Genomic DNA, 17013 nt, shown 5'->3' with positions numbered 1-17013 from the left:
TCGTAGTTGCAAAGAAATCCGATAGGTAGCAGCACAACCTACGTTGTTCTTCTCTCCGACAAAAAAATGTTACGGACTTTTTTAAACCAATGTAGTTTTGTTCTGTGACTCTTTTATTTTGTTTATTACTTTTTCTAACCTAAAAACATACTGTAATTTTCAAAAATAAATTTTACCATGTTTTTTCTAGATTTTATAAAGTTTTGTTTTTTCCTGATTTTGATTTCGAATTAAGTGGATTTTCGGATTACCGGATTTCGGATTAGCAGGGCTCCACTGTATCTCTAATAGTTTCTGAGACATAGTCTGGGATGTGAAATAATACCGATTCTCGCTCCCTTGCTTGTGTCCCATGACATAAAAACACTTATCATGTGAAAATTAAAGCACAAATGCGGAGTTTTTTGTACTAATTCCTCAGGCTACGTACAGATACAGGGCTCCCACTCAGCTGTGAAAACCTTAAAACTGTGAATAAGCCGTGAATTTTGTCTGCCGTGAAAAAACCTGGATAGCTGTGAATTTTGTCATAAAACCTTAGAAATCTCTCAAACTTGATTGTAGAACTACGATAGACAGATTAAAAGAAATATCCATATTTCGACCATGTTTCAAGGCCGAGTCACGTGTGCATATACTGTCCACACATTTATCTGCACATGTGTATTCGAAGCACAACTATTAATTGGTCCGTGTGCCATGACAGCACATTGTCCTTAAGCCTGCGATTGGAAGACATTAACCCAGGCAAAATATTGAGCACTTCTTCATTTCCCTGCCAATCTGCTCTCTCCATTTTCCCACTCACGCCCTTTAACCGGACCTGAATTTTGCTAACTATAGGTGATGTCACAAGGGATAGCACTTTCATTGCTGCGTTTGCATTCAAATTCTGTCGCATATGTTTAATTTGTAGTTGATGTGTGCCCGATGATTGCGATCAATATTTCTGCCTAAAATGCCTGATCTACAAACAGTGAATTTGATGGCATTTTGACCGTGAAAACCTGGAAAAAACTGTGAATTTTATGGTGTAGTTAGAGTGGGAAACCTGGCATAAAGGATAGAGCAAAAGTTCTGTTATAATTGACCTTCTCATTGATTTGTAATCAAAGATCAAATATCCACCTCGTAAACAGCATTTCAAGTGAAAGTTCTTAAAAATGTGGAAACTACAATATCTAAAGTATATCACAGAAAGAATTTAAAACTAGAAGCCAATAGCCTATTATTCAATAGAACCAATTCTTACAATCATACACCTTCTCATTTAATTTTGAGAGGATTTCAAAAAATTGGGACATATATGTCCCTTGGACCTTAACACATTGCATAAGGAAGAAATATAGAGGAAGGTTTCCGCACCATAACTTTCGTTCAAATACTGCTATTTACAAACGGCGTACACGGGTCGAAAGAGGGAAAGAGCTTGCTGAAGGCCATACACATGATTGGAAGACTTTGAAGTGGATATTAGTCGCACACGGAGGCGGAGAAAGGGCTCCTGCCCCCGACCGGCAGAGCAAGTCAATTGACGAGTGCTCTGCACTGTGCTAAAGGGTTACTAATACATGAGGTCAATGCCTCTTTCGCAGTAACTTAAGCATTGTAACTCAACCTGGTAAAGTGATTATAATAATGATATAATTTTTCTATACATCCACTAGGGAATTCGATCATGTAGCCATTTAAAAGGCTGCCAATCAAGACCTGAGATGCCCGAGGGGCTCCTTATGAAACAAATATAGTGGATTTTGTTTACGTGGGATGATTGGGTAAACATTGATAAGTTGGAGTTGATTTATTGAGAAAACAAAAAGATGTCATCAATAGTTTGTTGATACATAATTCATTAAATTATAGAGGAAATCAAATTTGTGTACTTCAGCTGCCTTAACATGGCTGCTTTTAAATTCCGGATAACATCTACTGCTGGCAGCAGCCTCTGGAATGGGTTATCTATTGGCTTTTAAGATTATATGAAGTCATTTTTTTTTCATCAAGTCAGAAGGAAGCCATTATTTAAAGTTGATAATTGTTTACTTACCGTCTAAACAGGGGCATAGCCAGGATGATGGGGGGGGGGGGGGGACACGACTCAGGGGGTCATTGAGGGTGGAACCCCTCTTTGGAAAAAATGTGAACATTTTTATCTCCAAAAATCACATTTTATACTATTTTGGTGCTTAAATTACACATTTGATTGGTTGTGGTCTCCTTTCTTTTCACTCCACATTCCCTCCCGCTCCTTCCGTAATAACCACCTACTACACCAACCTAAATTCCGTCTTTCTCTCTCTCAGAGATCACTTTTTTTACAGACTCCCTACCTCTTTCAATACCATTTCGACTACTCACCCTTCCCTGGATCTTTCAATGCCCATCAGATCATTCAAGAGGTAGCTGCGAAAATCCATCTTCTGAATTCTTTTTTATATCCTTTTTTGTAGTTTATATTTGTTAAAGCTGCAGATTTTAATTTGTCTATTCAATTGCCGTTTTGGCTGTTTTTGAATGATTTAAAAAATAAATAAATATTTGTCTGCTAAAATTGGTTTAGGGAGCACATGCCCCCTGTGTCTACACCACTGCATCTGCTCCATCAACACTATGTTTTGCTCATTAAAGTTTGATTTTTTTTGTCAGTGTAGACTCAGAAACATGCATTCAGCAGCTGTATTTCCTTTATAATAAATGTGAACAATTTTCGTTTCAGGATTCTGGAAAGGGAGCCTTCTGTCAGCGTGGAACTGGAGTGGACTCGGCCAACACAAACTTATGGCGAACTGTTGGGTTATCGGCTGCGTTACGGTGTTCGTGATCAGCCTTTGCGATACATTGTGGCTGAAGGAGAGGGGGGTAGTGAGGGATCAGGACTTCTTCCTGTTACACCTGGTGCACAGACTCAACGCTATCGTATTCCTAATTTAGGTATGAATCTCCATTCTTATACCCTCTATCACTTATCCCTCTACACTGGTTTATTGCATATGTTATGCTATGAAATAGTCAATCATGTAAACAATAGATGTGTTGCTAGGACAAAATATTGGTCCCAGAATCCAAAATTTTTCTTGAGGATTTGTGTAGATTTATTCTGGACCACTTGGTGGCACATACCTCACATAGCTGGGCATGCTCTCCCAGAAACAACTGGCTGAATATCATCAGGGTGTTTCAGAGTCTCATAGGATTGGCGGCATCGGAAACTGATTCATTCCGAGTCGATCGGGAACCTATCCTACACTTGTCTTCTGTGCGTTTCACACATACTATCGGCAAGCGTTCCGCTTTTGGTATGACGTCAACAGTCATCCTAAACGGGAAAGGAGAAAACGTCACAATTTTCAAGAGACAAGTGAGCAGCGAAAATAACCTCCCGCAAGGTTTGACACTTCACAAGGGAGGCGAAAGGTATGTACGGGCATGCATAAGTGCTAATTGATACATTGTCACATAATTGACGTTGTTGCGGGGTAAAATTATTTCAGGATTGATCGTCTGTAGTTTTTTTAATGTAATACCCTGTCGTTTTGAGCAAATTATGGGAATGAAGGAACATTTTGAACAAGTTTGTTCTTTTATTCTCGTGAGAGCATAGTTGATTGTTCGTAAGAACTAAACTACAGGTAGTTGTGAAATCCATCATTTTTTCCAACAACATATGGTTTACTTACTCAATTGTTTAACCAAATTGTCATATTTTCATTCAGTATCTCAGTTAAATATGAATATTGACCATCATAAATGTTGTTATGGCATTCATGATATGCCGTAAACATCTTACAAATTTTCCGTGAAAGTGGAGGTACGCTGGAAGGAAATACAGCGATTAAATTAGGTTGAATAGTGTGCATTATTATTAATGGCTCTAGTTATGTACGTTAAAATAACGCAAAATAATGTGGTTAGTTTGTTTTCTGTTTTGCACGTACTCGGTTATTTTTATAATACCATTTTATTTGGTACGAAAATGACAAACAGTCCCTATTGTTGCACCTTGAAATATATCTTCTAAATTATATTTCAGTGTGCGATAATTCAACAGAGAAAAAAAAATAACCGCAGCAAAAGGGAGTTGAACTCCTATCGTTAACCTCACTGCCTACTGCCTTAACCCACTGCATCGCTCATTAGAAGGATGGCGAAATTTGTGGACTATAGATGACAAGATGGTGTGAGGGTGCTTTCGTATAGTTTTTACCGTGGCTATTCCCGTTATGCTTGAACTAATATTTCATATTAAAACGAATATTTAGAATGTACACCATGGAATCAAGTGAATTAGGTACATAACCACGTCTAATTTTGATGTAATATACGATGCCAAGTCACGCACACAATCATATCAAATTAGACAAATTGTTATACTTCCAAACCCACAGACACGTATTCAATGCATTATCCTACCTACATATTTGTAAGTCATTACGCCATGCATTCCAACTTGTTTCACGTTCTTTTTGCTAAATTACTCATCCAAATAACAATGCGAACGAACTTGCACCGACAGTGATACAGTCTGCTCTTTTATCGTCTAATTTACACGAGAATTGAAGTCACTTACACCTATATTACTCTATCAGAATATCCACATATATCAGCACTCATGAAATAAAGTGGTATTATTTTATTAGAGCCAAATACTTGATAAAAAAACAGCATTATAACATATCACCATTCCCAACCGGAATGACTTTCCGGCACCTCTAGCCCACTTGACTTCTATCCTATCGGAAAGCCAGCCTTGAGTTGATAAGAAGCCAGTCTTAAACGCACAGATTGCCGTGATAGTAAGTGATGTAGAATCCACGTCAAGTCTCCCGGTCCGATCGGAAAGGGAGACTCTGAAACACCCCCCATGTCAGGAATGGGCTCCTCATGAACATTGTGGAGTCAGTGGTCTCGGTTGTAACCTTTCTACCGGTTACTGTAGCTAATCTTATCTCATACGCAATATTTCAATGCAGACACATGCACATAAATCATAGGTATGATATTTCTATCCAATATTCAATCAATATTTATGTCATTCATGTGCATACAGTGGAACCTCGATAAAACGACACCCCATGGTGCACCAATAAACACTCGCTATAGCGAATTGTCGCTTTACCGGAGGTGGTGCAAATAATAGCCAATATACCTCATACTATGTACTCCTTTATTTTTATTTTCTCGCTTAGACGTGTTTGGTGTTTTTTGGCCATGGTGTGTTCCATCAAATGCTTTCTATTCATGCAACTCATGGACGTGCGGGTATGCTGACGACTGCTTTCTGCCGCCAGAGGAACAAAAGAAGATCAAGCATTCGCAAATGCTAATGCCACAATATTTTCACCAAAATTAACTACTCATTTATCGAACGACAGTTTACCACATAAATTTGAGACTGAGCTCTCCATTAACTTCATTTCTAATATATCGCTAGCAATTACAGAGATTAAGGGGTCTTGGTGTAAGTTTTTCCGGCGATGAAACCCTCGCTGTGGCGAGAGCCAACACCAAAAGGGCCTCGTAAAAACGAAATTTTTAACATGCTTATTATAGGATCAATTGACGGTGCATCGGCTATCTCTCGTAATAGCGGGGGTCTCGCTATAGCCCGTACTCGCTTTAATGAGGTTCCACTGTATACAAGTTCAATTCATTCAAAGAAATGATTGGGCTTATTTTACATCTGATGTAAATATTCCTGGTTAATTTGACAAGAATGGGATCCATTTTTTAAATGTCATGAAATTCCTCGGTTCTTTTTTGCTCCTACATTATATGGAAACAGTTGTTGTGCATCTGGCAACAGTTATCAGCGTAGATGTACTTGCTTGGCCTTCGATCTCACTTCATGAAGCAGAATCAGTGTGTGCCTTCATGCCACGTCTGTGCTTTCCATGCCTTTGGTTATCACTCATACTCTGCCAGACTCATTTTCTCTCTAGCACCTTAGGCTCCGACTTTTTTCCTCATCTTCCATTTCTCATTACTCTGTTTTCATTTCTTCTTTCCTCCTGTTCTGCCAGGCATGTCTGCACACTTCCTCAAACTCCTCTCAATTCCTTTTTTTGCTTTCCCTATTCTCCACTATTGTTCAGTCGGGTATAATGCCAAGTTTCTAGTCTTTAATGGGTACGTACTGCCTATTTTAAGCCATGTGTTGCTAATAACAGGATTATTAGGTTGGAGTTGGGTCCAAATGCCTCATTTTGATGTGTATGGAGTGTTTTTTTTTGTTTTTGTATATGACCAAAGAATGAAAATAACTTGGCATGGTGTTTGATCAAAAAGTAAGGTGAATTTTAGTTTCCTTAAATTTTTATTCATTATATTTAAATGATTTTTCATTAATCATTGTCAGTTCTTCCCTCTACTCTTGCATTACCTTTTAAAATATGTGTTATACATAGAAGGTACGTGAATAAAATGTTTGAAATGAGTATTTTCCTGTTGCAGAGAGAGGTGTTGACTATGAGTTCCGAGTGTCTGGGGAGAATGCAGTTGGGAGGGGTCAGGAAGCTGTTACCATAGTCTCCACCCCAGAAGGTGCTCCATCAATGCCACCGTCAAACATAACCGCTCGCTTCCAAACCCCAGATGTGGCATCCATTCGTTGGGACCCTCCCCCTCGACATGCCTGCAATGGAAAACTCACCTTCTACGGAGTCCAGTTTCATCGGCATGCAGACCATCCAGGTCCAGATAGAAACGTGACAAAGGTCACAAAGGTGTGTACATTTATTTCTGTTTTGTACCAAAACTTAGCAATTAATACCGTATTTCTCCGAATATAGTCCCCCTCTGAATATAGTCCCCCCCCCCCCCTAATTTTGAGGCTTTAGTTTCGGGAAAAGTTAAAAAAATGCGTTTGAATGTAGTCCCCCCATTTACTTTTACCACAGGCATTTTTGGAAAAAAAGGGGGGACCATATTCAGACATATACGGTATTTTCTTTAGAAATCAAGTAAAATACCTGGGCATGTGTGGCCTTGTTATTCATTTGGAAATGTTCCCAAAATACATAATACTCTAGGTAATAGTGATATTAGTGATGATTATGATGACCTAACCCCTTATGAATTATCTTTGTTTTACTTAAGTGTTAACTCAATTATTTTTCAGGCTGTTTTTACTGACTTGGAAGAAAACACAGAGTATGTTTTTCGCATTCGAGCTTTCACCAACTCAGGACCTGGACCGTACAGTGAAAGGATATCCCTCAGGACGGAGAGGGAAGTTGTAAGTGATGACTTTTTCATTTTCTCATTTATTTGGTGGCTTATTCATGGAATCACGTGCCTATAATTTTTACCTGCTCTTTATAATCTTTTTCTCCAATATTATATTTCACAAATAAATTTTGTGTTCATGAGGCCATGTACTGAATTTTTGAATTGCTTCTTGTTAGTAACCATTAATTTTGAAATCTTTTGAAGTACAGTCAACTCTCAGTACAGTAAAAAAACAACTTTCTACTCCATTGTTATTTGAGAAGGAAACTCCAAGCATATCTTATGGGCATTATAAAATTATTTCAATGCATTCCCTGAAGAAAATTCTGTTTGGTAAGTTAAAGAATAAGTTGGCACACATTGATGTTAGCCATTTATGTTACCACAGACAAGTACACGAATATCTTCTCATCTTCAGTTTTTGTAGGGATTATCATTAAGTGTGAACCAATTCATTTTTCTTGATATGAAAAATTGATGATCAATGTATAACTGGGCACTTATGTGACTTGAGCTGTTTAATTTTATTTCTTATCAGTCAAGCCACTATCTTTTTTTATTTTTACCTTAATTTGTTATTCTTTATCCATTAGGTCCGGGCTCCAATGGGTGTTCGTGCTGTGGCTACATCTGACTCTAGTGTGGAAGTTTGGTGGGAGAGTGTTCCAAGTCGTGGGAAGGTCTTGGGTTACCAGGTAATTACAGTGTTGGTAGTTTTGCAGTTCATTTGCGAACCCTGAGAATCTTTCATTTGTGATTGTTTTCTCATGGGGGTCAGCCAGCCGCAAGGAGGTCAGGAATAGATGAATAGCTGTGTATGATAAATTTATATTTCAGGGTGTGTTTTGTACTTTTTATTATGAAATGGGAATCATGACTGAAATTCTTTTCATCATTAATATACTTATCCCAGGCTAGTCAAATCATGACCTTAATTTCTTTATTGCTTCATGAAACTCTCCTTGGAAGTCCATTTTTGGCTGGCTCCAAAATTTGTTCAGAAGTCATTTATTTTGTACCTTGCATTGGTCTTGTTTATCGCAATCGTACCGACTATTTTCAGAGAAATTAAATTCAGGCTAGCTTAAAATTACAATGCCCTACTTCTGATATCTACATCTATACCCTACCTTGCAAGCCACCTCAATATGCATAGGTGGAGGGCATTAGGACTCCAGCCATTAATCAAAAAGAAGGAATGCACCTCATTGCACCTTGCATTATTGAAGTCCTTTATTGTTAGGGGGAATAACAAATTCCTATACCTATCTGTTCAGAAAAATATCTCTCTTATTTTATAGTTTCTATTGGACTTGAAAATATGGTGAGGTTCTGATATGATGGTCTCCGAAGTACTCTGTAAGATATTTATTCTTAATGTCTCAAGCAGTCTGAGCCTAACATGCAGCCTCCATGTCTCTAGAGGCACCCAGCCAAGTTCTTTAAAATATTGAAAAATAAAAAAGTGTATTGCTTCAGTAAGCCCGCAGAAGTTTTTAACTAATCACACAATTTTCATTTATATTTTATTAAGTTCACGGATTGAGTCTTTTTGAGACGGGTCCCATATGCTAGATGTGTATGCAAGGTGTGCTTCGACAAGTGCAAAATAGCACCTTTCTTTTACTTTTCCATTCGAAAATCTTCCCACAATGTGCTTGACAAATCCTGGATTCTTCAAGGCCCCACCACAAATATTTCTTAAATGTGCTCCCCATAACAAGTGAGAAGCATACTTAATTTCCGGGTATTTTACTCAATCCAGTGCAACCTCGATATAACGACACCCTACGGTGCACTAATAAACACTCGCTATAGCGAATTGTCGCTTTACCGGAGGTGGAGCAAATAATAGCCAATATACCTGTCGCGGACAGATATACAGGAACAGGAGTGGTGCGGCGACAGATAAACATCTATCCGATAAACGTAATCATAAATCCAGACGAAAGGCGATGTTATTTTGCATCACTAAATTTCCTTACTCAAATAACGACTAACTATTCAAACAATTTATAAGCGCCGCACTGAATAAAAATCATGCAAAGCATTGTTTCGTCAATCATTATATTTATCAAACGACAGTTTACCACATAAATTTGAGACTGAGCACTCCATTAACTTCATTTCTAACAGATCGCTAGCAATTACAGAGGTTAAGGAGTCTTGATGAAAGTCTTCCGGCGGTGAAACCCTCGCTATGGCGAGAGCCAACACCGAAAGGGTCTCGTAAAAACGAATTTTTTAACACGCTTATTATAGGGTCAATTGACGGTGCATCGGCTATCTCTCGTAATAGCGGGGGTGTCGCTATAGCCCGTACTCGCTTTAACGAGGTTCCACTGTATGTGGGTGGCCTTGGTGTTAACTAGGGATGGTCGGATCAGATACCTCGGATCCAAATATGTGCGGATATTGCCCTTCATCGGATACATCGGATCTAAAGTGGCGGAAGACATTGGATCTAGATCTGAAATTTAAAATAATAGCTTCAGTGAATGCAACTCCCCATTAGGGTGGAAAGAGTTCTGATTCTGTCTTTGAATATGCCGTCGCATGCAATTCTTGTCCTACTCATGAACTGTTTTATTTGAAAGCTCTCGCAGAGGTTACGTAGGAGAATTTCAGCCGTGGAAAATAAAAAAAGCCAAAATGCGACTGGCATATAGTGTGGCTTCTTAAGAGATTGAACAATCATCGGGGGAATTTCAAAAACTGACTGAATGAACAATTGAATGACCCTCTTACCACAAGGAGGGGCAATATAAGACTAAGGGTGTGGGTAACTGCTCCCGGATTCGGAGGGTACGACCTACGTCCGCCTTTGTTGGGTCCCAAAAGTAAGACTTCGAGAGCCCGCGACTGTCATAAAATGGGGAGAGCAAGAAAATGTATAGTTTTGATATTCGTTTGCCTGCGTAGAAAAACGTCCGACGAAAATTTGCTGCTTTCATCTCCCGGGTCAAGAAGCGTCCTGCTGCATATTTTCGTCATTTGTAGCAAAAAGGTTAACTCTGTCCACTACGTATACGTGGTGTCAACTTATGCAAGAAGTGCACCTCCATACATTTGCTCTGATTGACAAAACTGTGACACGTGTAGTAGTCACAGTATTGTAAATATTTTTGTCTTGCTCAAATGAATGTTATCTGCTGTGGTGTCCATGTCTAATGGAGAATCTTCCATTTTCTAGGTCTTTTATACTATGACTGCTGTGGAAGATTTGGACGAGTGGCAGCACAAAGTGGTGGGACTTACTGAGTCAGCTGATCTTGTCAATTTAGAAAAGTTTGCTCAATATGCTATTGCAGTGGCAGCTCGAACAAAGACGGTACTTTCTATTAATTTATTTTCATGGTTATATCTTCATAAGTGCCTGATTTTTTTTCTGTTAGATGTTAATGCTCATGCGTTTTTAAGTTAAGAAAAATTAGAAATGCATCAAGTTTGTGTAACAATTTGATTTTTTTGACCATCTGTTGATGTTTATCAAAGCTACTTAATTATTGAATTGTTCTTCATATGTCATGCTAAATATAAAAGCAGATTATCTAATGGACTAAGCAATTGTATTCAATAGCTGCTGTTGAAAACTTTGGTGTACATACTTGTTAATTTTTTAGGATAGAAATTGAGTCAGTACCTTTTATGCTGTGTCAGATCAATAGCTGATCTTTTCTTCCATTTGAAATTTAACATATTTATAAAGATTGATTGACATTCTAATGGATTTAAATCTTCTAGGGCCTGGGTCGCCTATCTGAAAAAGTTACTGTGAAGGTGAAGCCAGAAGATGTGCCTTTGAACCTGCGAGCTCACGATGTCAGCACCCATAGCATGACCCTGTCTTGGTCCCCTCCTATTCGTCTGAATCCTATTAATTTTAAGGTTTGTAGCTTTGGTGGAATATGAGTGGAATCAGTTATATGTGAAAGCTCAGTAATAATTTTTCTCATTTGTCGAACGGCAATTTAATTATTAAATGACATGTCGATTTCAAAATATTCTGGTATGAAAATGGATATAGTCAAGGTATAAATACATTTTTGGAATTTCATTGAGATTAGCAAGATTTTTTCTAGGCAGTTCTAACTATAACTGAGATTAATAATGTAAAAAATACATAAGTTCATATGAATAAATATGAAGTATTTATTTTTTAAGTGATATTAGGATTATGTACATCTTTTTCTCCTTATATACCCATTTAAATTTCAGTGTTTAATTTAATGTTTGAAACTATTTTTCATCGTCAAGTATTTAAATTAAATTATCTGGATTATAGTCATTTTGTCAATCATTGAAGCTAGAGTGAATTGCCTCATCTTACTTTTGATTCAGGCAAAACATTATTTTAAAGTATAGGCTTTAGCCATGTAGGCTACACCAGTTGAAATGGTCTTAAGTAATGCGCTGTATTACAATTGCAGATATCATATGAAGCGGTGAAGGAGTTTGTCGATTCACAAGGAATGACCCAAACTGCTGTTGTCCCAAGGCGTGTTGTGACTTTACCTCCCACAACGCATAGTCATACTATTTCTGAACTTTCTCCATTCACGACATATTTTGTCAATGTTAGTGCAGTTCCTGCTGATCGTCATTACAGACCTCCTGCTAAAATAACTGTAACAACACAGATGGCAGGTAAGGTCAACCTGTTCGTTAACTGTTACACCATTAATATTTTGGAATGTATTATCTATTTCTGGGTTTTATCAAGGATGTTTTGTTTCCCACCATGTTTTTGATGATAACAATCATGGTATAAAATCAAAACTCCCAATCGGTACCTTTAAAACGACAGAGAATGGCAAATTCTTTGCTAGATACCTGGTGTATGCAAGTCAAAACCATGGTTGTAAATGATGAAGTGAGGAATGTACCAAGTGACATTTCTTGTCCTACCATCTTCCACTTTGAATCTGTTAAACTTTCAATATTTTGTTTAATCAAAAAATTTCTCAATGCATTCAATTAATAGGTGTAAATTACTATATACACCCATGTCTCGTATAGCGCAAGGGATGCGTTCCTTGGGGTCTTTGCGCTATACGAATTTGCGTTATACGAGAGCGTTTTAACATAGGGAAGATAGGGATGCGTTCCTGGTAGCATAGGTCTTGGGTATTGAATTTCCTCTAAAACATCTGTATTCCCATAAAAAGCCTTAGAAAACATTATTTCTATAAATATTTATAGTTTAAAACATCTTTAAAGATAGTATTCACGCATTCAAAGACTTTTATTCACGTTAAAAAAAATTCTTACGTGCTTTCGAAATTCCGTCCTGTCGTGCGGGTGGGCTAACATCTGCTATCTCAGGGGATCGTAATGCGTTGCCGGCAGTTGATGATTTTTCAAACTAGTCTAAAAACAACTATTGTGTCACCCAGGCCCTTTTGTCGCTCATCGAAATGACAGGAAAATGCTACTTTAAATGCCATTTCATAGCTAGCGGAGTTTATGAATGATAAATCATTTTAATTTGAAGTCCTCCGAGTCATTAGCAGCTACGTGAAACAGTCTTTAAATGCCTTGAAACCTGACCCAGGTTTTCCTTCCCTGAAAATGAATGAAGGAGAATGCATTCTTTTCCAAAAGAATATCGTCTCATCAACACTTAAAACTAGTTGAGGGGGAAAGGAGCCACTTTCAATAACAGCTTGGAGTTCATCAGAAATTGTTGTGGTGGCTGCGCTATCAACACTTGCAGATTCACCTGATATCGCCGCAATGAAAATACCTGCTTGCCGTTTAAATTCTGGAACCAACCGGAGCTTTCACTTAATGTCTCGGAGCGATTACCACTCTCGTCTTTTTGTACTGATTCACCATGAACTTTCCGTATGTGTAGACCGCTTGGTTGAAGTTGGTGCGGCTGAGGTCACTGATATTTTAGCTTCGTCTTTATTCAGAATAAGGCATCGTGAGTTTAAACTTCCGCGCAATATCGCTTTGACGCTATCCATTTTCAAAGCAATTGACCTCTCTCAAGTCCTCTTCTAGGTTAATGGTTTTTCTTGATAAATTCTTGATTTTTCTACACGCATTCCTATTTTTTGCCATATTCTCTTGGTTTTTACCCTGTATGGCTCTATCTAAATCACTTTCTTCTGCTGAACTGTATTCCTGAGACGCAGAAGGGCTATGACTGCGGGGAGGGAACGAAGCCATTGTGTTTAAGACTCTATAGCGGACCCTTTTATGTGTTGATGCTATTCATGCGCAACTCGGTCACCGCTCCATTTCTCCCCCGTGAATACCGATGACCTTGAAGGCTTTAGCGTAGACTCTCTACCTGGAAGGCAATCGCCCGGTAACCTACGACGGCAAAAATACGTCTCAAACCGTATTGCTGAAAAAAAACTCTTTTCCACTAGCCCCACGCTTAATTAACGATCTAAATTATTTATTATCATTCTGTTAAGGAGAAGAGATAAATCTTCGGTAGGCCGGCTATCTAGACCCAATGACGAGTAATACTTTTGGCAATTGCGCAGCAATGAATTTCGATTAATATATAAACAAAAAAGAAGATTTGAGGCAAGAAATAATATTAATATGCGTAAATTGATAGAAATTTCGTGTGTACTTAGCGCAAGTTCACGTTTTATCACGAGAGCGTTTAAGATTTTTGATTAGGCTACACTGCGTTGCAATGTTTCCCCGAGGAACGAATTTGCGCTATATCGAAATTGCGCTAATCGAAATTGCGCTATACGAGACATGGGTGTAAAGAGTAATATCCAGTCTTTAAAATGTGTTTGTAAAATTTTATCTTATGGTTTGTTGTATGAGAATAATATTTTATTTCTGATAAATTATTGCTTTTTGCCATCTCATTGGACTGAAAAATGATACTCTCGTCAATATTTCATCAAGGTTCCTCAAATTAAATCAAGATTTCCCATTGGAGTGGGACCAACCTCTCCCTTGTTTATGATACATATGTGTTTAAATTAGAGATGGGTCGAATAGCAGATTTCTCGAACTCGAATATCGAATTCGAATATTAAATCATTGCTCGAATATTCGAATACCTCGAATTTCGAATACCTCGAATACTAAATGATGAATGCTGGAATGTTTGACTCGGTTGCCTATGCAGCAGGCAACACAAGATTTTGGGGAGTAATAATGATTTCCTTTAAAGGATTCGAACAGGAATTTAGCTGATTAATGGAATATTTTAATTTTATGGAAACAATTGGGCATATAATTAATTCAACTTACATCGCTTTACCCCCACTCCTGCTGCCAAGTGCTAGCTGACAATCTGAGACATTTTGTAAAATACAAGCTCTTCTCCACCGGATTTTCTTCAATTATTTTCAGTCCATCTTTGGGAGTTCTCACGAGATAAGAAGATGAATTGGAATTGCTATCAGGGAGAAACCAAATATCCTGAGAAAATATCCCTTCGTCTGGGACTGTAACAATAAAGATTTATAGCACCACTCATAAATTGTAGCTTGATATATGTTTTCGGAAAAAAATACCACATCAACTTCCGAGAAGCTCTGTTGCTCATATCGAGTCTCGCCAGAATGCCAAGCCTCCGTCCTATTTTGACATTTATTTCCTCACGTAAAATGTTTAAATAAAGTCAGAAATGCGTCGCGTTTGGTCTTGTTCTTTTTTAAATTACGCGCACATTACTAATATTTCAATCCAATAAAGGTGTAATAATAATTGCCGAAAGTCATTGTTAGACACCTTTCGGGCTAGTAGATGACTCATGCAGCAGTTGACCTCCAGAAAGGGGGAAATTCGAAGCAGGTAGGTAAAAAAAGTCAGTGGGTGAGAAAAGGGGGTGGGCGCGAGACACGCTTTTATTTTTCTCGCGTAACTTGATATTGTTTTCGAAGCTAAGGTCTCCGTAATATGATCCCTGCGCGAGCTGGTACCTTTTTTTATTTCGGAGAAGAGGAAAGCCTCAGAGGGGGACAGCGGATCTTGGGAAATGCGCTAATGTTACTATCCCACGGCACTCATGCAGCAGTTGAGCTCCAGAAATGGGGAACTTCGAAGCAGGTAGGCAGAAAAAGGTCAGTGGGCTAGAAAAGGGGGGCGTGAGACACGTCTTTATTATTCTCGTGTAACTTGATATTTTTTTCGATGATAAGGTCTTCGTAATACGACCCCTGCCAGAGCGAGGACCTTTTGTTTGATTTCGGAGAAGATGAAAGCGTCTGAGTGGGTGAGGCGAGTGCTGAATGGAGGGGGATAGCAGATCGTGGGAAATGCGCCGATGTTACTATCGCACGGCACTTGAGTTTCCTGGTGGGAGAAACCGGGGATTTTCGGATTTTTTCACCCGGATCAATTTTGGTTCCCCACGTCGAACTCTTTTCACCGCTCTGACCCGCGAATTTGATGTAGTTCGTCAACTTGCTCATAACGGCGCTGCATGCACTAAAAGACTAGAGTTCTGTACATTTTTCCGAGTCAACTACCAACGACGTGCGTGCGACAGTGTACGACGCGAAATTCAAAGTATTCGAGACGGTACTTTTTGCATAACTATTCGAGACCTCGAATATCGAATACTTTCTAGTATTCGAGGTATTCGAGTATTCGCGGATACTATTCGCACATCTCTAGTTTAAATGTGTTGTTTGAATTATGTGGTGTATTTTTTGCTAATGAGAAGAATATGGGGTGAATGCACAATTATCATTAATCTTATCAGGGTTAATTGGCATAGTAAGCCATGCAGCGCCAGCAAATTATGACAAATGCTGTATTTGTGTGAAAAATATTCCATTGAAATTTGTTGGTAAATGTGTAATGCTTCACATTTTCTCTGCAGCCCCTCAGCCAATGGTGAAGCCAGATTTTTATGGTGTTGTCAATGGTGAGGAAATCCAAGTGATTTTGCCTCAAGCCTCAGAAGAATATGGTCCCATATCACATTACTTTTTGGCAGTAGTTCCAGATGATGAAAGTACCATGGACAAAAATCCAGACCAATTTCTCACATCTGAAGTAAGTGCTATTTTTAAGTCAAAATTAAATCAAAATTTCTAATCGGAGCGGGACCTCCCCTTTCCTTGATATTTGTGTAAATGTGTCTTTTGAAATGTATCGTGCAAGTTTTACTATTGGGAGAAATTTGAGGAATTATCATCACCCTTTTGTTAATTGGCTGCAGTAATTGGATGGCGATGCAGTAATCATATGAACCACTATTTTTTAGCTGTTTTTCTCTTTCAATTACGTATTTTTTTGTTTGTATATTTAAATATTTTTCTCAAACTTTGGCTTCATCAAATTCGTTGCTTTGTTGCTTTCATTGTAAATAATTTTCAGATTTCATTAAATGTGGATTGCTCTTCAGAGATATTTCCATATCAGTTGATTTCATAACTGTCTTTTATAAGGTTGCTTCATGAAATGTTAGTTAAACATGTACATCCATAATGGTTCCTTTTCATAGTTGTTTCATATTGATGAAAATGTTGCAGCTTTTGTTTAATTTAAAAGGTGGCTAGGTTTTATGCCTTTACTGACTTGTTTTCATGACATTTATCAATTTCGTATTCATTATTTAATAGCACTTGCTCTTTATAACATATCAGAAGCAGTATGTGAAAATGTCAACTTCTTTCGTTCAATGGAAAACTTTTCTATAGATATATTTAAAATTTGAACTCATGTTGATTTTTCAATGTTATAAAAATATCTGTAAAGCTAGTTGAATTGAAAAGTTTTAAGTTATTTTTTGAACTTCATTTATATCGTCTTTATTCATCCACAGATTCCTTATCATTATTTATCCTT

The 17013-nt window shown here is 38.0% G+C and overlaps 1 protein-coding gene across 6 annotated transcripts in view; it reads left to right on the top strand.

Annotated features, from left to right (window-relative positions):
• Positions 1-17013, top strand: part of LOC124167275 (tyrosine-protein phosphatase Lar) — a 947012-nt gene that overhangs the window by 904146 nt on the left and 25853 nt on the right. For all 6 annotated transcript variants that reach the window (XM_046545185.1, XM_046545186.1, XM_046545184.1 and 3 more), the window contains 8 exons: positions 2717-2931; positions 6451-6722; positions 7118-7234; positions 7821-7922; positions 10421-10558; positions 10972-11115; positions 11658-11874; positions 16043-16218. In XM_046545185.1, coding sequence (XP_046401141.1) covers positions 2717-2931; positions 6451-6722; positions 7118-7234; positions 7821-7922; positions 10421-10558; positions 10972-11115; positions 11658-11874; positions 16043-16218 — 1381 coding nt within the window. The remainder of the gene's footprint in view (positions 1-2716; positions 2932-6450; positions 6723-7117; positions 7235-7820; positions 7923-10420; positions 10559-10971; positions 11116-11657; positions 11875-16042; positions 16219-17013) is intronic.

Source organism: Ischnura elegans, chromosome 10 (genome assembly GCF_921293095.1).
Source record: "Ischnura elegans chromosome 10, ioIscEleg1.1, whole genome shotgun sequence".
Taxonomy (NCBI): Eukaryota; Metazoa; Arthropoda; class Insecta; order Odonata; family Coenagrionidae; genus Ischnura; species Ischnura elegans.
Note: the sequence above shows the minus strand (reverse complement) of the source record. Positions and strands in the feature narration are given on the sequence as shown.